This window comes from Coregonus lavaretus, assembly GCF_964263955.1.
Source record: "Coregonus lavaretus genome assembly, chromosome: 7".
NCBI lineage: Eukaryota > Metazoa > Chordata > Actinopteri > Salmoniformes > Salmonidae > Coregonus > Coregonus lavaretus.
In genome coordinates, this window is record NC_139994.1 from 14,507,504 (window position 1) to 14,527,490 (window position 19,987).

A 19,987-nucleotide genomic window follows, 5' to 3' on the forward strand; every position below is an offset into this window, starting at 1 on the left:
AGAAATACATTTGCTAGTAGCCGGCCCGAAGAGCAACAACATTCTCAGTAACGGTTACAGAAACGTTTTACCTGCGATGACTGTGATATGTTGTTGTTCATCTACCTTAGTTGAATGCACTGAATATAAGTCACTCTGGATAAGAGTGTCTGCTAAATGACCAAAATGTAATGTGAAAATGAACATACCAAAATGAACTGCAAAGCACTCTGCGTATTATTATTGGCCTTGTTTTGGGGCGGAGCTCATTAGAATAATACTCAGAATGCTTTGCAATTGTTCATTTTTATATATACATTTATATTTAGTTCATTTAGCAGACACTCTTATCACACCATAGTGCCATCAGACTTCTGATACCAATGCAGGGTGAAAGGGGGGCAGAATATGGTGAACCGCTAAAAACAATTGTATAGGAAAGTATTTTGTATTTAGACATTTGTAGTAATATTTTAGCTTTTTTCACTTTGTGTCAGATCCCTTAATCAACACAGATCCGCTAGCTAAACTGGGATGCACTAACATTCAGATTTAAGCCTGTGTTTATAACACAAAATGTGAATTTGATTAGGAAGGTTTTTAAAACAGCTTTTGGTTAAGAGGTGGCTGTTACATTCATTGTCTCCCTGTCATTTTGATTTAAACAAATAGATACTGTGGGTTTGAGACAGAATGTGAAATTGGATAATACACACAAAGAAAAATGTATGCTCAAACAGAAACTCAATGTGTCATCATCATTGGGTGTACAGCACTTCTCTCTCCCTATGTTTACACCAATCTCCTATGGATTCTAACAACAGAATCACTCTTTCCTTTAGTTCCTGATAATGACTACACACAGCTATGAAATGTCAATTCCCTGTCTGCGTTGTGTAGCCATGCCAATCAATAGCCATGATGCAACTGTAGGGTTCTAATTAGACATTCTAAATGCAGCTTCTTTACCAGTTAACTGGGAGTGCACGTGGGCGGCATACACAGCCAGCGTTTAGAGGGGAAATTGCTGCGTCTAATTTTAGAAAAAGAGAGAGAGAGAGAGAGAGAGAGAGAGAGGATAAAAGGCTTTCTATGGTCCCAGCAAAAGAGCATATTTGTTTTTCTCCTTCTGCATCCTTCAATGCTAGGTTGCATCCCAAATGGCACCCTATTCCCTATATAGCGCACTACTTTTGACCAGGGCCCTATGCCCTTTCGGATGCACCCATTGTGTACTCAATCTTAATGCTATTCATTGCCAGATTTTCTTACTTTAGGAGTGGGATATATGGAAACAGTGCCAGATATCTGATTTCCAAAGCCCCCATGTGACTGTGTTAATGTTGGATAATATCTGTAAATATTGACACTGCTGTCTCGGATACTAAACCTCTACCTCTCTACCCCAGGAGACCGTAGCCAGGTGGGCAGTGCAGACCGCCCAGATTCAGACGGAGAGGACTCGGAGGGCGCTGACGATGACAACGACGATGACAATGAAGAAGAAGAAGAGGACAGCCAGGCTGAGTCGGGCCTGTCCACCAACCCCTCGGTCTCGGCCAGCCCCCAGCACATACCCTCCTCTCTCCAGGCTGAGCTCCCTCCCAGCTCACTCCTGGCTCAGATGTCCATCCACCACCACCACCCAGCTCCCCTGTCCCTCCCCCAACTCCCCGCCTCCGACTCCCACACCCACCACACCCACCACACCCACGTCGCCTCAGACACAGAGTCCGTTCCCATGCTGAGCCCCGTCTCCCTGGTCAAGCAGATGTCAATCTCCAGAGGGTGCTCAAGCCCCGGCCCCCTGCCCTACTCCCCACCCCCCCACACCTCAGACACAGAGTCGGTGCACATGATGAGCCCTGTCTCGCCGTGCAGGCAGATGTCCATCGACTACCCCGACTTTGACATGCCCCCTAGTCCCCCCGTACCGGGCAAGGGCTGCTCCAAGCATGGCCAGGTGAGACCCACCATGTTCTTCTCCTCCCATCCTCTCTCTCTCCATCTCTCCCTCCATCCCTCTGTCCCTGTCTCTCTGCACTTTCATACACAAACCGTTTGCTGTGAATCCCTCATGCGAGACACTTCAGCAAAGTTGCTCTGAATGCTTGAAATGCTTGAAAAGGTGAATGCATTTCTGATGGGCACCTTGTTAGATGGCTTGTTTTCTAGTAACAGATGATCTTCTCATGTTTTTCCTGTGAAAAGATACAGTGGGGGAAAAAAGTATTTAGTCAGCCACCAATTGTGCAAGTTCTCCCACTTAAAAAGAGGGAGTTGAAAGTCCGTGTTGCCCAGCGACAGCCCCAAAACATCACTGCTCTAGAGGAGATCTGCATGGAGGAATGGGCCAAAATACCAGCAACAGTGTGTGAAAACCTTGTGAAGACTTACAGAAAACGTTTGACCTGTGTCATTGCCAACAAAGGGTATATAACAAAGTATTGAACAAAAGTATTAAAACTTTTGTTATTGACCAAATACTTATTTTCCACCATAATTTGCAAATAAATTCATTAAAAATCCTACAATGTGATTTTCTGGAAAGAATAATCTCAATTTGTCTGTCATAGTTGACGTGTACCTATGATGAAAATTACAGGCCTCTCATCTTTTTAAGTGGGAGAACTTGCACAATTGGTGGCTGACTAAATACTTTTTTTCCCCACTGTATGGGGAGTATGTCCAGTGTTTGTCCTGTTTCCAGTGATAAGACATGTACAGTCGTGGTCAAAAGTTTTTAGAATGACACAAGTATTGGTCTTCACAAAGTTCGCTGCTTTGAGATATTTTTGTCAGATGTTACTATGGTATACTGAAGTATAATTACAAGCATTCCATAAGTGTCAAAGGCTTTTATTGACAATTACATTAATTTTATGTAAAGAGTCAATATTTGCAGTGTTGACCCTTCTTTTTCAAGACCTCTGCAATCCGCCCTGGCATGCTGTCAATTAACTTCTGGGCCACATCCTGACCATTCTTGCATAATCAATGCTTGGAGTTTGTCAGAATTTGTGGGTTTTTGTTTGTCCACCCGCCTCTTGAGGATCGACCACAAGTTCTCAATGGGATTAAGGTCTGGGGAGTTTCCTGGCCATGGACCCAAAATGTCGATGTTTTGTTCCCCGAGCCACTTAGTTATCACTTTTGTCTTATGGCAAGGTGCTCCATCATGCTGGAAAAGGCATTGGTTGTCTCCAAACTGTTCTTGGATGGTTGGGAGAAGTTGCTCTCGGAGGATGTGTTGGTACCATTCTTTATTCATGGCTGCATTCTTAGGCAAAATTGTGAGTGAGCCCACTCCCTTGGCTGAGAAGCAACCCCACACATGAATGGTCTCAGGATGCTTTACTGTTGGCATGACACAGGACTGATGGTAGCGCTCACCTTGTCTTCTCCGGACAAGGTGTTTTCCGGATGCCCCAAACATTCGGAAAGGGGATTCATCAGAGAAAATGACTTTACCCCAGTCCTCAGCAGTCCAATCCCTGTACCTTTTGCAGAATATCAGTCTGTCCCTGATGTTTTTCCTGGAGAGTGGCTTCTTTGCTGCCCTTCTTGACACCAGGCCATCCTCCAAAAGTCTTCACCTCACTGTGCGTGCAGATGCACTCACACCTGCCTGCTGCCATTCCTGAGCAATCGCTGCACTGGTGGTGCCCCGATCCCGCAGCTGAATCAACTTTAGAAGACGGTCCTGGCACTTGCTGGACTTGCTTAGGCGCCCTGACGCCTTCTTCACAACAATTGAACCTCTCTCCTTGAAGTTCTTGATGATCCGATAAATGGTTGATTTAGGTGCAATCTTACTAGCAGCAATATCCTTGCCTGTGAAGCCCTTTTTGTGCAAAGCAATGATGACGACATGTGTTTCCTTGCATGTAACCATGGTTAACAGAGGAAGAACAATGATTTCAAGCACCACCCTCCTTTTAAAGCTTCCAGTCTGTTATTCTAACTCAATCAGCATGACAGAGTGATCTCCAGCCTTGTCCTCATCAACACTCTCACCTGTGTTAAGGAGAGAATCACTGACATGATGGCAGCTGGTCCTTTTGTGGCAGGGCTGAAATGCAGTGGAAATGTTTTTTGGGGATTAAGTTCATTTTCATGGCAAAGAGGGAATTTGCAAATAATTAATTAATTGCAATTCATCTGATCACTCTTCATGACATTCTGGAGTATATGCAAATTGCCATCATCAACACTGAGGCAGCAGACTTCGTGAAAATTTGTATTTGTGTCATTCTCAAAACTTTTGACCACGACTGTAGAGTATGTAAAGGTCATAATTACTCATTTTTATAAATGTTTGCTCTTTCCCAGGATGGCTCTTCGGCTCCACCCACCCTGCCAATGAGTGAGCCAGGTGTCCCTGTCGGCACAGACGTCAGCACTCAGACCGCCTCTTTCACCCCCCAGACCTCTTCCTACAGCCCCTTGCACTTTCCCTCCCAAGGCCCAACCCAAGGATCAGGGGCCACACAAGGGACACACACCCACCTCTTCAGCCACCTGCCACTGCACTCCCAGCAGCCCACCCGCTCCCCCTACAGCATGGTCCCCGTGGGGGTCATCCAACTGGTGCCCGCTGGCCTGCCAGCCTACTCCACCTTCGTGCCAATCCAGGCCGCCACTGTCCAGCTCACCATCCCCGCAGTGAGTGTCATCCACCGGAATACCAGCCCCCTCCCATTCCCCAACTCCTCTATCTCCCCCCAGCCTGAGGGCTCTGGCTTGTCCCCCACCAACCAGCCCATGGTGGTTCAGGAGCCCATCAGCAGGATCATGCCCTGCTCCCACCAGACACTGCAGTCCATGGGTCTGGAGACCCTCAACGTAATGGGACTGACCAGCTCAGGAGGCCTGACCTCCACTCAGCTGCTGTCCCAGCATGGCCTGACGCTTAACGCCACCCTGGGTCTGCAGGTCCTGACTGCCAGCCCCAGCTCCCAGAGCAGCACGGGCCCCCACCATCACCACACCTACCACACACCTATCCCCGGCCTGCAGATCCTCAACATCGCCCTGCCCGCCCTCATCCCCTCCCTCAGCCCCCTCTCCGCCCTCAGTCCCCTCCCCGGACCCTCTGAGAGGCAGGGCAGCCCTGAGGCCCCAGGGACCACTCGGCCCTCCTTTCAGTCTGAACTAGGACCCTCGGTCAGCTGTCCATCTGTTGCATCATCCCCTCCCACCTCCACCCTGAGAGGAAGTCCCACCCAGGAAGTTACATCATCATCGGGCAGCAGACCCAGCAGCTCTGGGCACGGGAGCTCCGGAGGCTCTGATCACACGCAGACTCCAGAGAAGGAAGAGAGGGTTACAACATCTCTACCACAGCCCTCCCCGGCTCCAGCTCCTGAGGGGGGTGTTGAGGGGGCAGGGGGAGCCAATGAGCCTGTCACGCCTCAGAGGCAGCCGATGCTGTCACGGCAGCAGGTGACGGAAGACTACATCGATGACTCAGCGTCCAGCGATGACGAGGATAGACTGGTCATCGCCACCTGAAACCCCAGATTGAATAGCCTGGTCAAATCAAACCGAATGTTGAGCTACAATGGTGATCGCAGTGTTCAATCTGGGTTACCAGGCTACCTATCGAAAAGCTCTTTCTTTGTTCTCTTTTTGTAATGCTTGTCACTTTCTAAGACTGAAAACACTTCAGGGCAGGTTTGTTTCTCTGCAAATCGCCTTTCAAAGCACAGTTTCTGACATTCATATTGTATGTGCAATCATAAATGATGATTATTGATTATTATGATGATGATGACCAATCATTTTTTTCTTTTTACTTTTTTTGTCAGCTCCAGACAATTTCTTTTTTTGTACATGTTGTATAGACAATTGTGCCTTTTTGGAGTTACTTGTTTTAGTAACCTGTAAATAATACCTTAAAAATTCAGCAGTTGCTTGTGTTTATTTCGATGACATGGAAGTAAAAATAGAAGAAAATGGAGAATACCAGTTTTATTTTGGAAAGTTTTATGTCAATCGTAAATTTATGGAGAAAGAAATGTGTTGTATTGGTATATGTACATTTATATGGATATGGGGCATTGTTTCTGTGTACAGATGTTGTGTTCAACTATTTATTATATTCCATGTAGTGCCCATGATGATTCATACGTCCATAGGTATGTGTAATATGGTAGCTTTACATTGCGGTATCAATATTATTATCAACTGTATCAGTAAAACTTTGTTTACAAATGTACAAGTGGTATTCATGTTTTTTGTCTCAGATGCACTTAACCACGTTTTCACAATTAATAAAATGTCATACTGTTTAGAAGATGGAGAAGAGTTCTGGACCACATTTGACAAAAGCATTTATCTTGATCTTATGTACAAACACTACGAGAACACTTTATCTCGCATGCAACACATTTTCACGGATTAAAAACAAAATGTCTACATCCATCCAGATGTAATTCAACACGCAATCATACGGTAACAGACTCATTTAACAGTTCAACATTAGCCTCTTTAACGCCACGGTACCCAATGCTGTACATCATTTCCAAATCAGCCTAATAGTGGCTTTCATATTCCGTGGGAAATAACCATTTTCATCAGGAACGAGCAGCTCTCGGAGGGCACTGACCAAACAGATGCAATCAGACCTCTATCACACCAGACCAGAGAGAGAGGGAACATCAGTGAGGAAGAGGATTTATTGCTAATCTCAAGAGGTTTTACAGTAAGACTCCTCATTACTCCAGTAAAACTGTGGATGCGTCCCAAATGGCACCCTATTCCCTACATAGTGCACTACTTTTGACCAGAGCCTCATGGGCCCAATATAGAGAATAGGGTGCCGTTTGGGATGCAGATGGTGACTTATCTGCCTGTCAGGGTTTGAGAGAGAGAGTCTGCCTCTGTTATTCAGTTAATTAGTCATTTTTGGGGCCTGATGAGGATCCTGGATCCTGGGATGAGGCAACAGAGACGCCTAGAGGGCAATAGCCCTCACTGCTAGAGCCGTGGGTGTAGTGTAGTGGAGCGGGTGGGGGAGATGTTGCCAAGCTAGAATACCCACCAAATCAGAGACGCAGAGAGAGAGAGGTTTAGAGGGGGCTACAAAAACTAAAAAATATCCCTAGCCTTTTTCCTTTCAGAGCCTGCCTTGTTTGTGCAACACCAAAACAGCTTCATGGTCTGTTATGCTAGGTCCACTCCAAAGCCCTTTGAGATGGCGGCTAAAATAAGGCTGAAAGAAGCTGCTTTATAGGGCTCTTATGAATAGGAAAATGAGGTTCTGCTCCCTCCATCACAGGCTGATGTCCTGACTGGAAAGGGGCCAGACAGGCTCTCCTGTCCTGCAACCATTAGCACAAGCTTTTCCTTGGCCAATGGAAACTGTCTAACACCAAGCCCTTGATTAGGCCTTTCAGAACTGTGTGACTCAGGATGTTTTACTTGAGGTTTTTCCACATTGCACCGCTTTGTACCCCCGTCACTTTCCATCATTAGTACATGTGTAGCTCGACCCCCCATCAAATAGGTTACAACAGTAACATTTGGCACAAAAGCCTTCCATAGGGCTGTTCAAATTGGGATCAAATGGAGCTCAGTTGGTAGAGCATGGCTCTCTAGTGGGTTCGATTCCCAGGACCACCCATACGTTAAAAATGTATGCACGCATGACTAAGTTGATTTGCATAAAAGCGTAATCTAAATGGCATATATTATTAAATGCATAGATAATCGGTGGTGATGTCATCATTAAACATCAACTTTGGGACCCGCCTTTGCCTAAGGTTACAAACAAGCACTTGAGATTAATTGCATTCTTTGATAACTGCTTTAATGTATCTATTTTTATTTTGGCTAACTGTTGCTAATAGATTGCCATTTTAACTGCCTTAATTGCCACACAAATGAGCATGCACAAACAGGTTGGCATACTGCAAATATCCTATTGCTAACCTTTATAAATGTATGTAAAGTAGGCCTACAATCAGACAGGACAAAGATTAATGAAACCAGGATAAAGTGTACAGGGGTGTCAAGAACACTTTCCATTAACACTGTTTTCCACTATGGCAGTATAGCCAGGATACAGTGATGGCAGAGCACTCCCCAGTTGTGGCAGGGCCTCTCTCTACCTTTTCACACCATCTTCAGATTGGCAGAGGGAAAATGCACTTCGTACCATTTTGGCCAAACCATGTTTCAGAGGTAACTTTTTGTGACATTATGTTATGTGTCATGCATGTGTAATCCTGTATTTCAAATACATTGGGTCAAGTTGGCTCATTATTTCTATAACATTCCCCTTGCAGTTTGGGGTCTACATGCAGAAGTCAAGCTACTTTAGTTTGAAATATTAGTATAGGTTAAATAGGTCTACACAGAAATCCCTGATGGACCGGGGTAGCCTAGACCCAATTTACACCTCCATGGGTCTCCCGGTCGTGGCCGGCTGCGACAGAGCCTGGACTCAAACCAGGATCTCTAGTGGCACAGCTAGCACTGCGATGCAGTGCCTTAGACCACTGCGCCACTCAGGAGTATGGCATATGGTTTCACACAAGTGTGTTAAAATCCATTTAATCCTTTTTATTTTGGAGATTTTTTAGTAAGTAATACTTAAAAGTGAAGTCTAGTTGTCTTATTTTAATTATTTAAATAAAATATGGGGGGGGGGGGGGATGGTGTTGCACATTAATATCTGCACTATGAGGAGATTTGATGTAAAGTCCCTCTTTTTAACTCACATGCACATTATTATTTTTTGTTCTTTCCTTGTTGTTCATTTTTTATACGATCAATTATGTACAATTGCACTAAATATTATTTGAATAATGCAAGATTTAAAATCCCAGCAGTCTTTAAAATGACATTCAGGAGCAAAAGGTTTTCAATAGTTGTTTTTAATTCATTAAAGAAAATATTTATTGGAATATAAAATTGGAATGGAATATAACTAATAACATTAAAATATAATATTTAATAACAATAACTTAACTAATTAATTTAGTGTAACATTGATGTGGCAACTCTCTTATGCTATTGCACGATTCTAATTTGTACATAGGTCACAAATAAAGCTCTCCCCAGTAAACTCATGAGTCCACCTCCTGAACTGCTCACACCTAATCCAGTCCCCACCTGTGACTGAAAACAGGGTGGGGGGGGCACCCCTGTTTTCAATAGCCTACTCTAGCATCCTCCCCTTGCGAGGATAATGACACCGAGACTTTTTCTAAAATGTTGTATGAGATTGGAGAACACGTTGTGAGGGATCTTACACCATTCCTCCATACAGAATCTTTCCAGATCCTTAATATCCTTCATCTGCTCTTACGGACTGCCCTTTTCAATTCAAACCACAGGGTTTCAATGGGGTTCAAGTCCGGAGACTGAGATGGTCATTGCAAAATGTTGATTTTGTGGTCAATTAACCATTTCTTTGTGGATTTTGAAAGGCCTTTTACTTGGGGTTATTGTCTCACTGGAAGTCTGATTTTCAACGTCAAACTCACCACATGTGTGCGTGGCCGAGGATATCTATTTTCATGTAATCTGACCATTGCACTGCCTGGAGTTTGATAAATGGCATTGGCACTTGGATTGGAACCGGTGCCATGGTCAGATGAGATTAAAATATAGCTATTTTGGTTACGCACAACAGTGGTGGGTTTGGCGTTGAAAAACAGAAGCTTATGCAGAAAAGTAGGCCTACCTCATACCTAAGGTAAAATATGGTGGTGGATCTTTGATGTTATGGGGCTATTTTGCTTCCATTGGTCCTGGGGCCCTTGTTACTTTACCATTTTAGCCAAAAACCAGGTTGACTCTGCCATGAGGCTGACAATTGTCTGCAAGTGGATCTTCCAGCAAGACAATAACCCGAAGCACTAATCAAAATCCACACACACACACAAAAAAAAAAGGTACATTTACCACAAAATCAACATTTTGCAATGTCCATTTCGGTCTCCGGACATGAACCCCAATTCAAAACCTGTGGTTTTTCTCCAAGCATTTTTTAAAAGCCTGTGTAGTTATCCTCGCAAGGGGAGAGTGCTAGAGTTTTGAAAACAGGGGCGCTAATAATTGATCCCTAGAATTATGTGATTTAAAAAAAAGTATTAGTTGATAAACAAAATATTTTTCTCTGAGCAATTGTATTATTATAACATAATACAATTTCCTCTTTTCTTTTTTTTTTTTTTTTTTTACATACAATACAGGTCAGTATTTGTATTATTTATTGTATACAGTCTTTTTTGCTCATCTTTATCAAGGGTGCCAATAATTATGGACCTGACTATACATTTTAGGGAAATTAAAACGTTTTAGAGGATTGATGCGAATGCGATTGTAAAGCTCATCTATTGATACTTTGTCTCCATCTACTGTAAAATGTGTGCATTTACGTCTTCAGAACTTCCCTGGTCAAAACTTGGCTCGCGTCGCCGCCCGCCACCCGGCGTCTCCATCCACAGTTCTTATCTTGGGCTGCACGTTGCTTGTCGGTGATTATTAACAAACAGCATTGTCTACGAATAAGTCAAAGGACAAAACTGTTTACACGCCACTGCAGGGGGAGAGGGGGGAGGTGGTGAGTGCGTAGTATATAAACGGCAGAAGGTGCACATGTGGAGCCACTGACAGAACGGTGCAAGTGGAATACTTTTGCACTCCTTTGTGAACTTATCTTGTATACGAACGTACGCAGTTGGCACCGTGTCGCTTTTTGCTGGCTTTTTTTTAGCTTTTTCATTAAAAAGGGAATATTCCATTTTGTGAACAAGATTATTGCATCTATACTAAAGAAATATCAAAATATGGATTTTAGAATAATTTTCTCCATGTTGTCAATTATGTACTCTGGAATTTTACATGCAGGTAAGTTCTTGGAAAACGAGTTTTAGCAACTTTTGAATATTTTGTGTTTTCAGTATTATTTGATTCACTTTCTTAACATGAATGGTCACCATAGGCTAGGTAACAATAACTATATTTTACACTCTTTAATCCTGAAGCAGCATAATGAATCCAACACAATAACTGCGCAATCGTAGTCGATAAATAACAACAGCCTATGCATCTTATGTTAGAAATTCTGTCATAGGTTTTTTAATATAATAGTATTCAATTTAGGTAATAATTAGCATAATTTCTCCCTCACAGTCTCATCCGCTCCTATGGAAGAGGAGACAGCGGCTGCCACCACAGCCACCACAGCCACCCCGGTGCCAGTGCGCCACATCAGGAACAAGCGATGCTCCTGCGCGACGTTCCTGGACAAGGAGTGCGTTTACTTCTGTCACCTGGACATCATATGGGTCAACACGCCTGAGTAAGTCTTTTCCGACCGATAATTGATTATATTCTATTATTATATGTAATGTAACTGGCTTGGTTACAGTTGGCTAATCATTTCGTTCATTTCTTAAGGCGCGTGGTTTCCTACGGTCTGGGCAACGCTTCTAGAAAGAAGCGCGCCATCAAAGATCCCGCCGTCTCCAAGCAGGACCCTCGCTGCAAGTGCGTCCATGAAGATGACAGCACGTGTACAAACTTCTGTCAGCTGGAAAATCACCTGAGGTACAACATATTAGATAATATTAGCCCAATAACTTTAGTTAAAACCTGCCAGAAACGTCTTACATAATGTTATTAGCCTAATATTTGGGGTAATTACGCGCGTTCCATTCTGCTACTGCTATGTGGATGTTGCAACATTGTAGCCTATACACCGTATGATAAAGAAATCACCTGTGGTTGGTATTTCAAAACGCCTTCTCTATTTATCTTGGCAATCTATTCAATTCGATTCTCATTTGAGCTGCCAACAAAGCAAATCACCATAACCTGTGTGAACAGGTTTACACGTAGTCTTGTTATTTTCCCCCCTTAAATGTTTCGAAACTATATGATTAATGGAAACCCGGCTGACTATGTTCATGTCTGGTGTACTTTCGCTCTTCTTCAGATACGCTGCAGCAGCAGCAGCAGTAACGCCAGACACGGCGATCCACCCCGCCGAGGGCGCTGACTGTGCTGAGAGGCGTCAGTGCAAACACAAGCTGACAGCCAAGACGAGTAGGATTAAAAGGTAAGAGAATACCACAGGTCTATTTCCAAAATAAATGGACATGGTAATTATAACCTCACGAAAGATAGATGTATCTTGGAAGACGCAAATAATTGCTCCATGCTTAAAACTGTAAAAGGAACAGTGCGGCTGTGATGTGAATTAGCTCAGGGAGCACGCGCTGCTGTAGTCAAAGGGGGATATGAATACATTATTTGAGAGAGAGTGCTGGCCCTCAAGCATAGTATATTATATTATGGGAAAGAGTCTCACTGAAATATGAAATGTAAGAATATGAAAGTTTAGAAACAACAAAGAAATATCGTTTTCTTTCTATCATTTATTTATGTGATGGAATTTCCCCACTCAGACTACCAGGGCATGTATCACTTTCACTTGCATAAATGTCATAGGGATCCCTGTAATGGAGCCTTCACCTGGCACAGCTCTTCTCATGTAGCATCAGGTTTGGAAACCTACATACCCCCCCTCCCTCCCTCAGTCAGGCGCCAGTGTCTGCTCTGTTTGACACATTAATAAAATGGAAACATATATGGCAAATTGCTGAGCAACTTTGTTTGATGTGTCAAAAGAAACCTGCAGGCGATACAGATGTAGGATCTTCATTTGAGCCAGTTTGCTACAGCAGGAAAATAATCCTGCAACAACAGGAAATGTGAATTACTGTATGTGAATTATAATTAATGGACATTTCTGTACGGTGTTGATACATTTTTCGTAAAGGGAAAACACAGTCTGAAATTTCTAAGTGGAAATTACAAACTTCAGAAGCCTTTTTAAACCTCAAATACACTACAAGTTTACATTTATTGCATTGCAGGAAAGTTCTCCTGCAACAGGGTGATCAAATTAAGATCCTACATCTGTATGACAGGCCAGGCCAACCTTGTAGTTTTAGTATGCAAATCACCATCAACTTCATCTGAATTCAACTGTCTTTATAGCCTGTCAGGGGATAAATACAGTTGTATTGAATTGAATTGAGTTAAGTCTGATCATTGGTGTCTAATGGGTCTCTTCTATTTCTCTCCAGGGTGAAACACAGAGACCAAAAAGCAGTGGGCCCCTCAGCTCTTAGGGCCACAGTCAAAGCTCGCCTGCTGCTGGAGAAATGGATGGTGAAACAACAACACAGGGCAAGAGAAGAGAGATGAGAAGGGAGATGTCCACATACTCTGTCTCTCACACACAGAGGGCAGAGATTCATCCATCTCTCTCTATCCACCTGCCATTGGGGACTCATATGCTTTGGTCCCTCGAGATGCATTGGATACTCCACAGGAAGCCTGCTACTGGACCCCCATTTTGGCTCAGTCACGGTGTGGGTCATTAAAGGGGGTGAATGGCAGTGATGGTGGATGCAGTGTCATAACGTCTCCACTGGACTCAGAGAGATGCAGATGGTTGGAGACACATGCAGGAGAAATCCAATGAACCTGAGTCAACTTTATTGACACCACATCCTAAAGATAAGGACGGACACTTGATGGTCCTCCTGTGTACTGTATGCACTCTCAACCCTCAAACAGAACTTCAGATCATAGCTAATAACTTGAATGGCTGAAACTTTACTCTATGCATGCCTCTGATTATCACTGGATTTGAGGGACAGCTACACAACAGCATCAGAAGCACTGTTGCTGCTACAGCGTGTCCTGTCCAAAGTTCTTGTGTCTGCTCTCTCAAGAAAGTGTTGGATTCAAAGAAGATCACAATCTCATAGACTTATTGAATTGACTCTATGACCTGGTATAAGAAACACAACTGATTGATTTCAGGCGTGATCACAGTTTGACTGAGGTTCATTATTTTGACAACAGACCTTTCCAAATGATCTTGTGGCTATCCATTAGAACTTGAGCGTTTTCTGCTGATATTTGGTTCTATTTATTGCTGTCTGAGATTTCTCTATACACATTGTATAATAATTAATGCACATTGTTCTGTCCCTATGTTTTATTTATTCAATTTATTTATAGCCATATTGGCCCCATCCATGTGATAATTGTATGTCATTTCTGTGAAATGCTTTTGTCGCCAAGATACATTTGGCAAAACTTAGGGAAATAAATTGTCACACTTATTTAAAATCATTAAATCTCTCCTGGTATTCCTTCTGTTACACTCACATCACGCTCAGATTCTCAAAACACCAAATGAGTGGGTTCAATTCAAGTAGTTATAGAGATGCATTAAAGTGGTTAGTGATAAAAAAGGTGATCAAATCTGATTTATAAGTAATCCTTAGAACGATTCATTTCAGATCAGTGACCTTTCACCGAGTCTGAGCTCTTGCCTCTTTGTTTATCATTTGAATTACGGAGCAGCAGAGAAACCACTGCACTGGGAATGGGATCTGTACTCACAAAGCTGTTTTAACATGCACTCCCCTTCACCGCTACAAAAAGCCAGGTAATACCAACCACAGGCAGCCTCTGAAGACTAGGGTTGCATCCCAAATGGTTTCCTATTCGCACTACTTTTGATGGGCCTGGTCAAAAGTAGTGCACTGTATAGGGTATAGGGTGCCATTTGGGATGCAGTTTAGCATTGAGTCAACAGTGAATAATGAGATCCATTAAGAACAGGAATAAACATAAGTCCTTTGAGCCCCAGTCTGCATCCCAAATGGTACCCTACTCCCTAAATAGTGCACTACATTTGACCAGCGCCAAGTAGTGCACTATAAAGGGAATACTGTGCCATTTGTGACGCACACCGAGACTGTTGTAGACCTGGGATAATGAGAGAGAAAGCACTGTGTCAAATAAAAAGTGATTGTATGGAAGCTTACCAAAGTGTGATATGAAAAATAAGGCTAACCTCAACCTTTTATCAGCTTGCTAAACCGATGCAAACTTCACAATTTGTCAAACAGCTGCAAGGGAGAATCCCTTGTGTGAAAACCAGGATAAAAGTTACATACGTTGCTTAGCTTACTGCATAATTTTAATGAGTCAGAGGTGCTTTTCCTCTCCATTTCAATCAAAAAATATGTCAATTTTAGGACCATTACCTGTACGTTGAAGTCCTTCTTAGGAATATTCAAGCATTGCTTTCATTTTACAGACACTCCTATCCAGAGCGACCTACAGGAGCAATTAGGGTTAAGTGCCTTGCTCAAAGGCATATCTACAGATCTTTTCACCTAGCCAGCCCAGGGATTCAAACCAGCAGCCTTTTAGTTACTGGCCCAACCGCTAGGCTACCTGCCACCCTTTCTCTGAGACAAGTGACTTGTGACTAAGCAAAATTTACACATAAACAGCTTAATAAAACCTTAGTCACTCTGAAGCCATTCTCTAACACCAGCCCTGGCCTTAGAGACCCACCTTCCTCCAGTCTCTCTGTTGAGGCATATAGGCCATTATTTACAGCTGGCATCTCTTAATCAGCCTTTACCACGCCTGAAAGGCCTTAGTGTCCTTGTTCCTCCTCCACAATACACCCCAACGTCCTGACACCACAGCAGATACCCTTTACATTCCTTTTCTTTTCATTCTAATCAGCCCTGCTATTATCCCCTCCACTGACTGCCCTATCCTAAATGGAACCTTATTCCCTATATAGTGCAATACTTTTGACCAGAGCCCTATGGGAATTTTGTGGGGAATAGGGTGCCATTTGTGACGCAGATTCACTCCGGCCCATAGAACTCAATAAGAGCAGTGATTGGGGCCAGTGTGTGAGTGTGACCCAGGACTAGATTCAAACTGTCCTCCAAACTCTGTTGTTTTTCACTGGCTGATTGACAATCAGGGGCAGCTCTGCAAAGATGAACTTACAGAGGAGAAGGATATAGTTGGCTCACTGAATGTAATAGCTGTTCTTTAGTGTTGTAACGTACATGTATGTGGGTTGTATGTAAATTACAACATTAGAACATAATATGTGACATTTGACCAGTGGCCTACACTAAGTGTACAAAACATTATGAACACCTGCTCTCTCCATGACATAGACTGACCAGGTGAATCCAGGTGAAAGCTATGATCACTTATTGATGTCACTTGTTAAATCCATTTCAATCAGTGTAGATAAAGGGGAAGAGACAGGTTAACCTCTTAACGATCTGACCCTTTTTTTTTTTTTTCACCTAAAATGACATACCCAAATCTAACTGCCTGTAGCGCGGGACCTGAAGCAAGGACATGCATATTCTTGATACTATTTGAAAGGAAACACTATGAAGTTTGTGGAAATGTGAAATTAATGTAGGATAATATAACACATTAGATCTGGTAAAAGATAATACAAACAAAAAAACATGCGTTTCCAATTTTTTTTGTTCCATCATCTTTGAAATACAAGAGAAAGGCCACAATATAATATTGCAGTTTAGGCGCTATATTGATTTTGATAAAGGCGAAAGAAACGCACACCTATTTAGGCGAGGTGCTGGCTGACAGCGTAAAACACTGATAAAGACAGCTTGTCTGTCGAAACGTTGGTTATTAGGACATTAAATTATTGCATCTGAGCTCCTAGAGTGTGCGGCTTTCCTTTTCTTTTTCAAGCTATTTAGATTTTGGCCACTAGATGGAAGCAGTGTGTGTGCAAAGTTTCAGATTGATCCAGTGAAGCATTGCAATACTGGACTATTTTATATCAAGTCTGCCCAAATGTGCCGAATTGGTCAATTGATACATTTTTCAAGTACATAACTATAGAGAACATAAAAAAATGATATGGTAATACAAAATGTAAGTTTACACACTCCCAGCAATGTCATACATGATGGATCATTAGCTTATACACTAACTTTCACACATCTAGATGGCCGGGCGGGGTGGGTGTGGAGCCAGAGACAGCAGGAGTTCAAACTGTAGAACCCAGTTCCTACATTTGAATATTAAAATTGATTTTATTAAACAAAACTATGCTACATTTTATCTCTGGGACCCTCAGGATGACAAATCAGAGCAAGATTACTGAATATGTACATTATTTACCTTCAGAGGTGAATGTATCAAACCAGTTGCCGTGATACGTTTTTTGTTGTTGTGCACTCTCCTCAAATAGCATGGTATTTATTCACTGTAATAGCTACTGTAAATTGGACAGTGCAGTTAGATTAACAAGAATTTAAGCTTTCTGACCATATAAGACATGTCTATGTCCTGGAAAGTTTGCTGTTACTTACAACAGTCATGCTAATCACATTGGCGCACGTTAGCTCAACCATCCAGAATGTGTGCCATTTAGAGGGTGAATGGAAGATAAAAGATAAAAGATTGAAGTGCCTTTGAACGGGGTATGGTAGTAGGTGCCAGGCGTACTGGTTTATGCGAAGAACTGCAACGCTGCTGGGTTTTTCACGCTGAACAGTTTCCCGTGTGTATCAAGAATGGTCCACCACCCAAAGGACATCCAGCCAACTTGACACAACTGTGGGAAGCAATGGAGAACATGGGCCAGCATCCCTGTGGAACGCTTTCGATACCTTGTAGAGTCCATGCCATGACGAATTGAGGCTGTTCTGAGGGCAAAAGTTTTGTACACTCAGTGTATATTCTGTATTGAGTGGTATACTCTGTTGGATTATCTCAGGGTTCAACTTCAACAGACCCTGTAGAAGTCTATTGAGATGTCAAAACATCTTGGCTAATTGGGTAATACTATGCTCGTTACACTGTGAAATTCTCGCTACATGACTCCTCACTGCATTGCAGAGATCACTTACTGTAGTTTTCATGCCATTAATAACTGAGGAGGTTATGCCACATGCCAGCCTATAATAGCCTAGAGGCTGGAGTGTAGAACTGGATAGCTCTTTGATGGCATTTTCAGCACCTCGGGCACTTTCTGCATCTTTTGCAAAGCAGAGATTACTGTGCTGAAATTGCTTAGCTTCAAACTGTCAGAGTTCCCCCTCTTAAATCTCAGCCTTGCACACGATGCGTGTTACACAACATGTGTTTGTGGTGAATGACAAAAAATAGACGTTATTCTATGTATGACACTGTTCTATGTTTTAACAAAATCTACAGCAATATCTTAAAGTCCTTTACTTCCAAACCATTCGATCTCTCCTCTCTAGTTTGTATCTGTCAATCAGATGCCTGCTGCAACAGGTGCTAGAGACACTCCACGCAAATAGGAAGAAAAATCTACATTTCCTAACCAGCTTATTTAGCAAAATAACAAATCAACAGCAAACATTGTGCATCTGGCCTGTTCAGAAGAACTGTCTCCACTTTGATGGTGTTTTGCAAGGATTTCCTGTTGACTACAGGGGAAAGATTTATCAGAGATCAATCTGCTGATATTTACACTCTCTTGGGGAACGCAAATTAACATGATATAGATGAACTGATCGGATGTTTGATAACTGTTATGTTCATTAAGCCAGTAATGATGGTGGTGGTGCCCTTTATAATTGCATTATCACCATTTAAACTTCCCAAAAGCCCTCCAGCCCCTAAACCCTGATAACTAATTTCAAAAGACTGCCTGGGTCTTTGTACTTTTCCATTCAGGTTCCAAACTGTGGATCTGTTCACCCAAGACAGAGAAGATGACCTTTCATGACGTCAGTGTGCAGAAGTTATGTTAACCCCCTAATCCTTTCTCTAAAGCGTTGCTGTGTTGTGGTGGATAGCAGTTAGTTCCTCAGTGTACCTGAATTATTAAAACAGGTTAACAACTCGTGGACAGGCCCCAAGGCCCTAGCAGCCCTAGCAACAATGGTCCTCACCTTCTGAGCTATGCAGCCTCTCTGCACGGGACTCCCCAGAGACATTAGCTTTGGCGTAACTCATTAGGCTTTTGAATAGTTCCAGCATCTAACATAATAGCCCATTACACCGCAAGGAATCTCCTCGACTCGACAGGAATTTGCGAGTCTATGAGGCAAACAATGGGACTATGTGCTAGATACGTCAGGGAGGGGTGGCCAGACTTTAGCCTCTGACGTCCCACCGCCTGCCTCAGCCGCCCTGCCCCAGCCAGCCGCTAACTCCACACACCCTGTTATCCAACTCCCAGCCCCGCCAGTGCCAACGGATCTCACGAAACCCTGCTCGACCACTGCGACTAACCTTACTGATCCTCTATGGGCCCTGATGCACACTTCTCAGACGTGATTATGGGAATTTGCAGACAGCTATCATTCAGCACTCTGTCAGTCTGTCTGTGTGCTGCAGTAATCCTTCTCTCTCTCTCTCTCTCTCTCTCTCTCTCTCTCTCTCTCTCTCTCTCTCTCTCTCTCTCTCTCTCTCTCTCTCTCTCTCTCTCTCTCTCTCTCTCTCTCTCTCTCTCTCTCTCTCTCTCTCTCTCTCTCTCTCTCTCTCTCTCTCTCTCTCTCTCTCTCTCTCTGCCTCCAGTCATTTCAGCTAGGAGCACAAAAACTGAGGAGCAGTTCTATGGAATATTCCTAAAACATTTTCAGAATTCTTCATAAACAGCCACAGTACTGTAATGGCAGTGGTTCTGTGAGATCAACAATAGGGCAATGCCATCTTGTTCAAGCATTCTATATTTTAACATGCAATCTTGTGAAAAATAGGCAACTTCCTGGTACAGTACTCTGTACTTTTGAGCGGCGGTTTCCCGGCCACAGATTAAGCCTAGTCCTGGACAAAAACTATTTTTGATGGAGATTCTTAATCTGTGTCCGGGAAACCGCCACTGAATGTACAATATCACTTCGCATTTTTGCTTTACAGGTTTTACATAGGCCATACATATCGACAGGCATTACTCATGAAAGGTTCCAGATTTAATTATTCATCATCTGTAAAGTTCATCAATGCCTCTAGGCCTATTATCCAGAGAGAGCAACGCCTGCCTGCCCTTCCTGCCTGTCTTCTCTCAACAAAAGCCCCAACCAGAGGAATTAGCTGCAGGTAGTCGTATTTTTGGATCAGGAGCGTCACGCCATAGAATGTTAATACTGTGTAGAGCAGGAATACCTTTGCCAAAACCACAGGT

At 43.1% G+C, this 19,987-nt stretch overlaps 2 protein-coding genes across 5 annotated transcripts in view; both read left to right on the forward strand.

Annotated features, from left to right (window-relative positions):
* hivep1 (HIVEP zinc finger 1) overlaps nucleotides 1–6,233 on the forward strand; it is a 75,176-nt gene extending 68,943 nt beyond the window's left edge. For all 4 annotated transcript variants that reach the window (XM_084166457.1, XM_084166459.1, XM_084166458.1 and 1 more), the window contains 2 exons: nucleotides 1,389–1,942; nucleotides 4,312–6,233. In XM_084166457.1, the coding sequence (XP_084022583.1) occupies nucleotides 1,389–1,942; nucleotides 4,312–5,493 (1,736 nt within the window). In that variant the 3' untranslated portion in view covers nucleotides 5,494–6,233. The remainder of the gene's footprint in view (nucleotides 1–1,388; nucleotides 1,943–4,311) is intronic.
* Nucleotides 6,234–10,606: 4,373 nt separating this feature from the next.
* edn1 (endothelin 1) lies at nucleotides 10,607–14,141 on the forward strand. The gene is made up of 5 exons (XM_084166468.1): nucleotides 10,607–10,842; nucleotides 11,128–11,296; nucleotides 11,395–11,544; nucleotides 11,933–12,055; nucleotides 13,089–14,141. The coding sequence occupies exons 1-5, from the start codon at nucleotides 10,782–10,784 to the stop codon at nucleotides 13,207–13,209; spliced, it is 624 nt and encodes a 207-aa protein (XP_084022594.1). The 5' UTR covers nucleotides 10,607–10,781; the 3' UTR covers nucleotides 13,210–14,141.
* The last annotated feature ends 5,846 nt before the right edge of the window (nucleotides 14,142–19,987 follow it).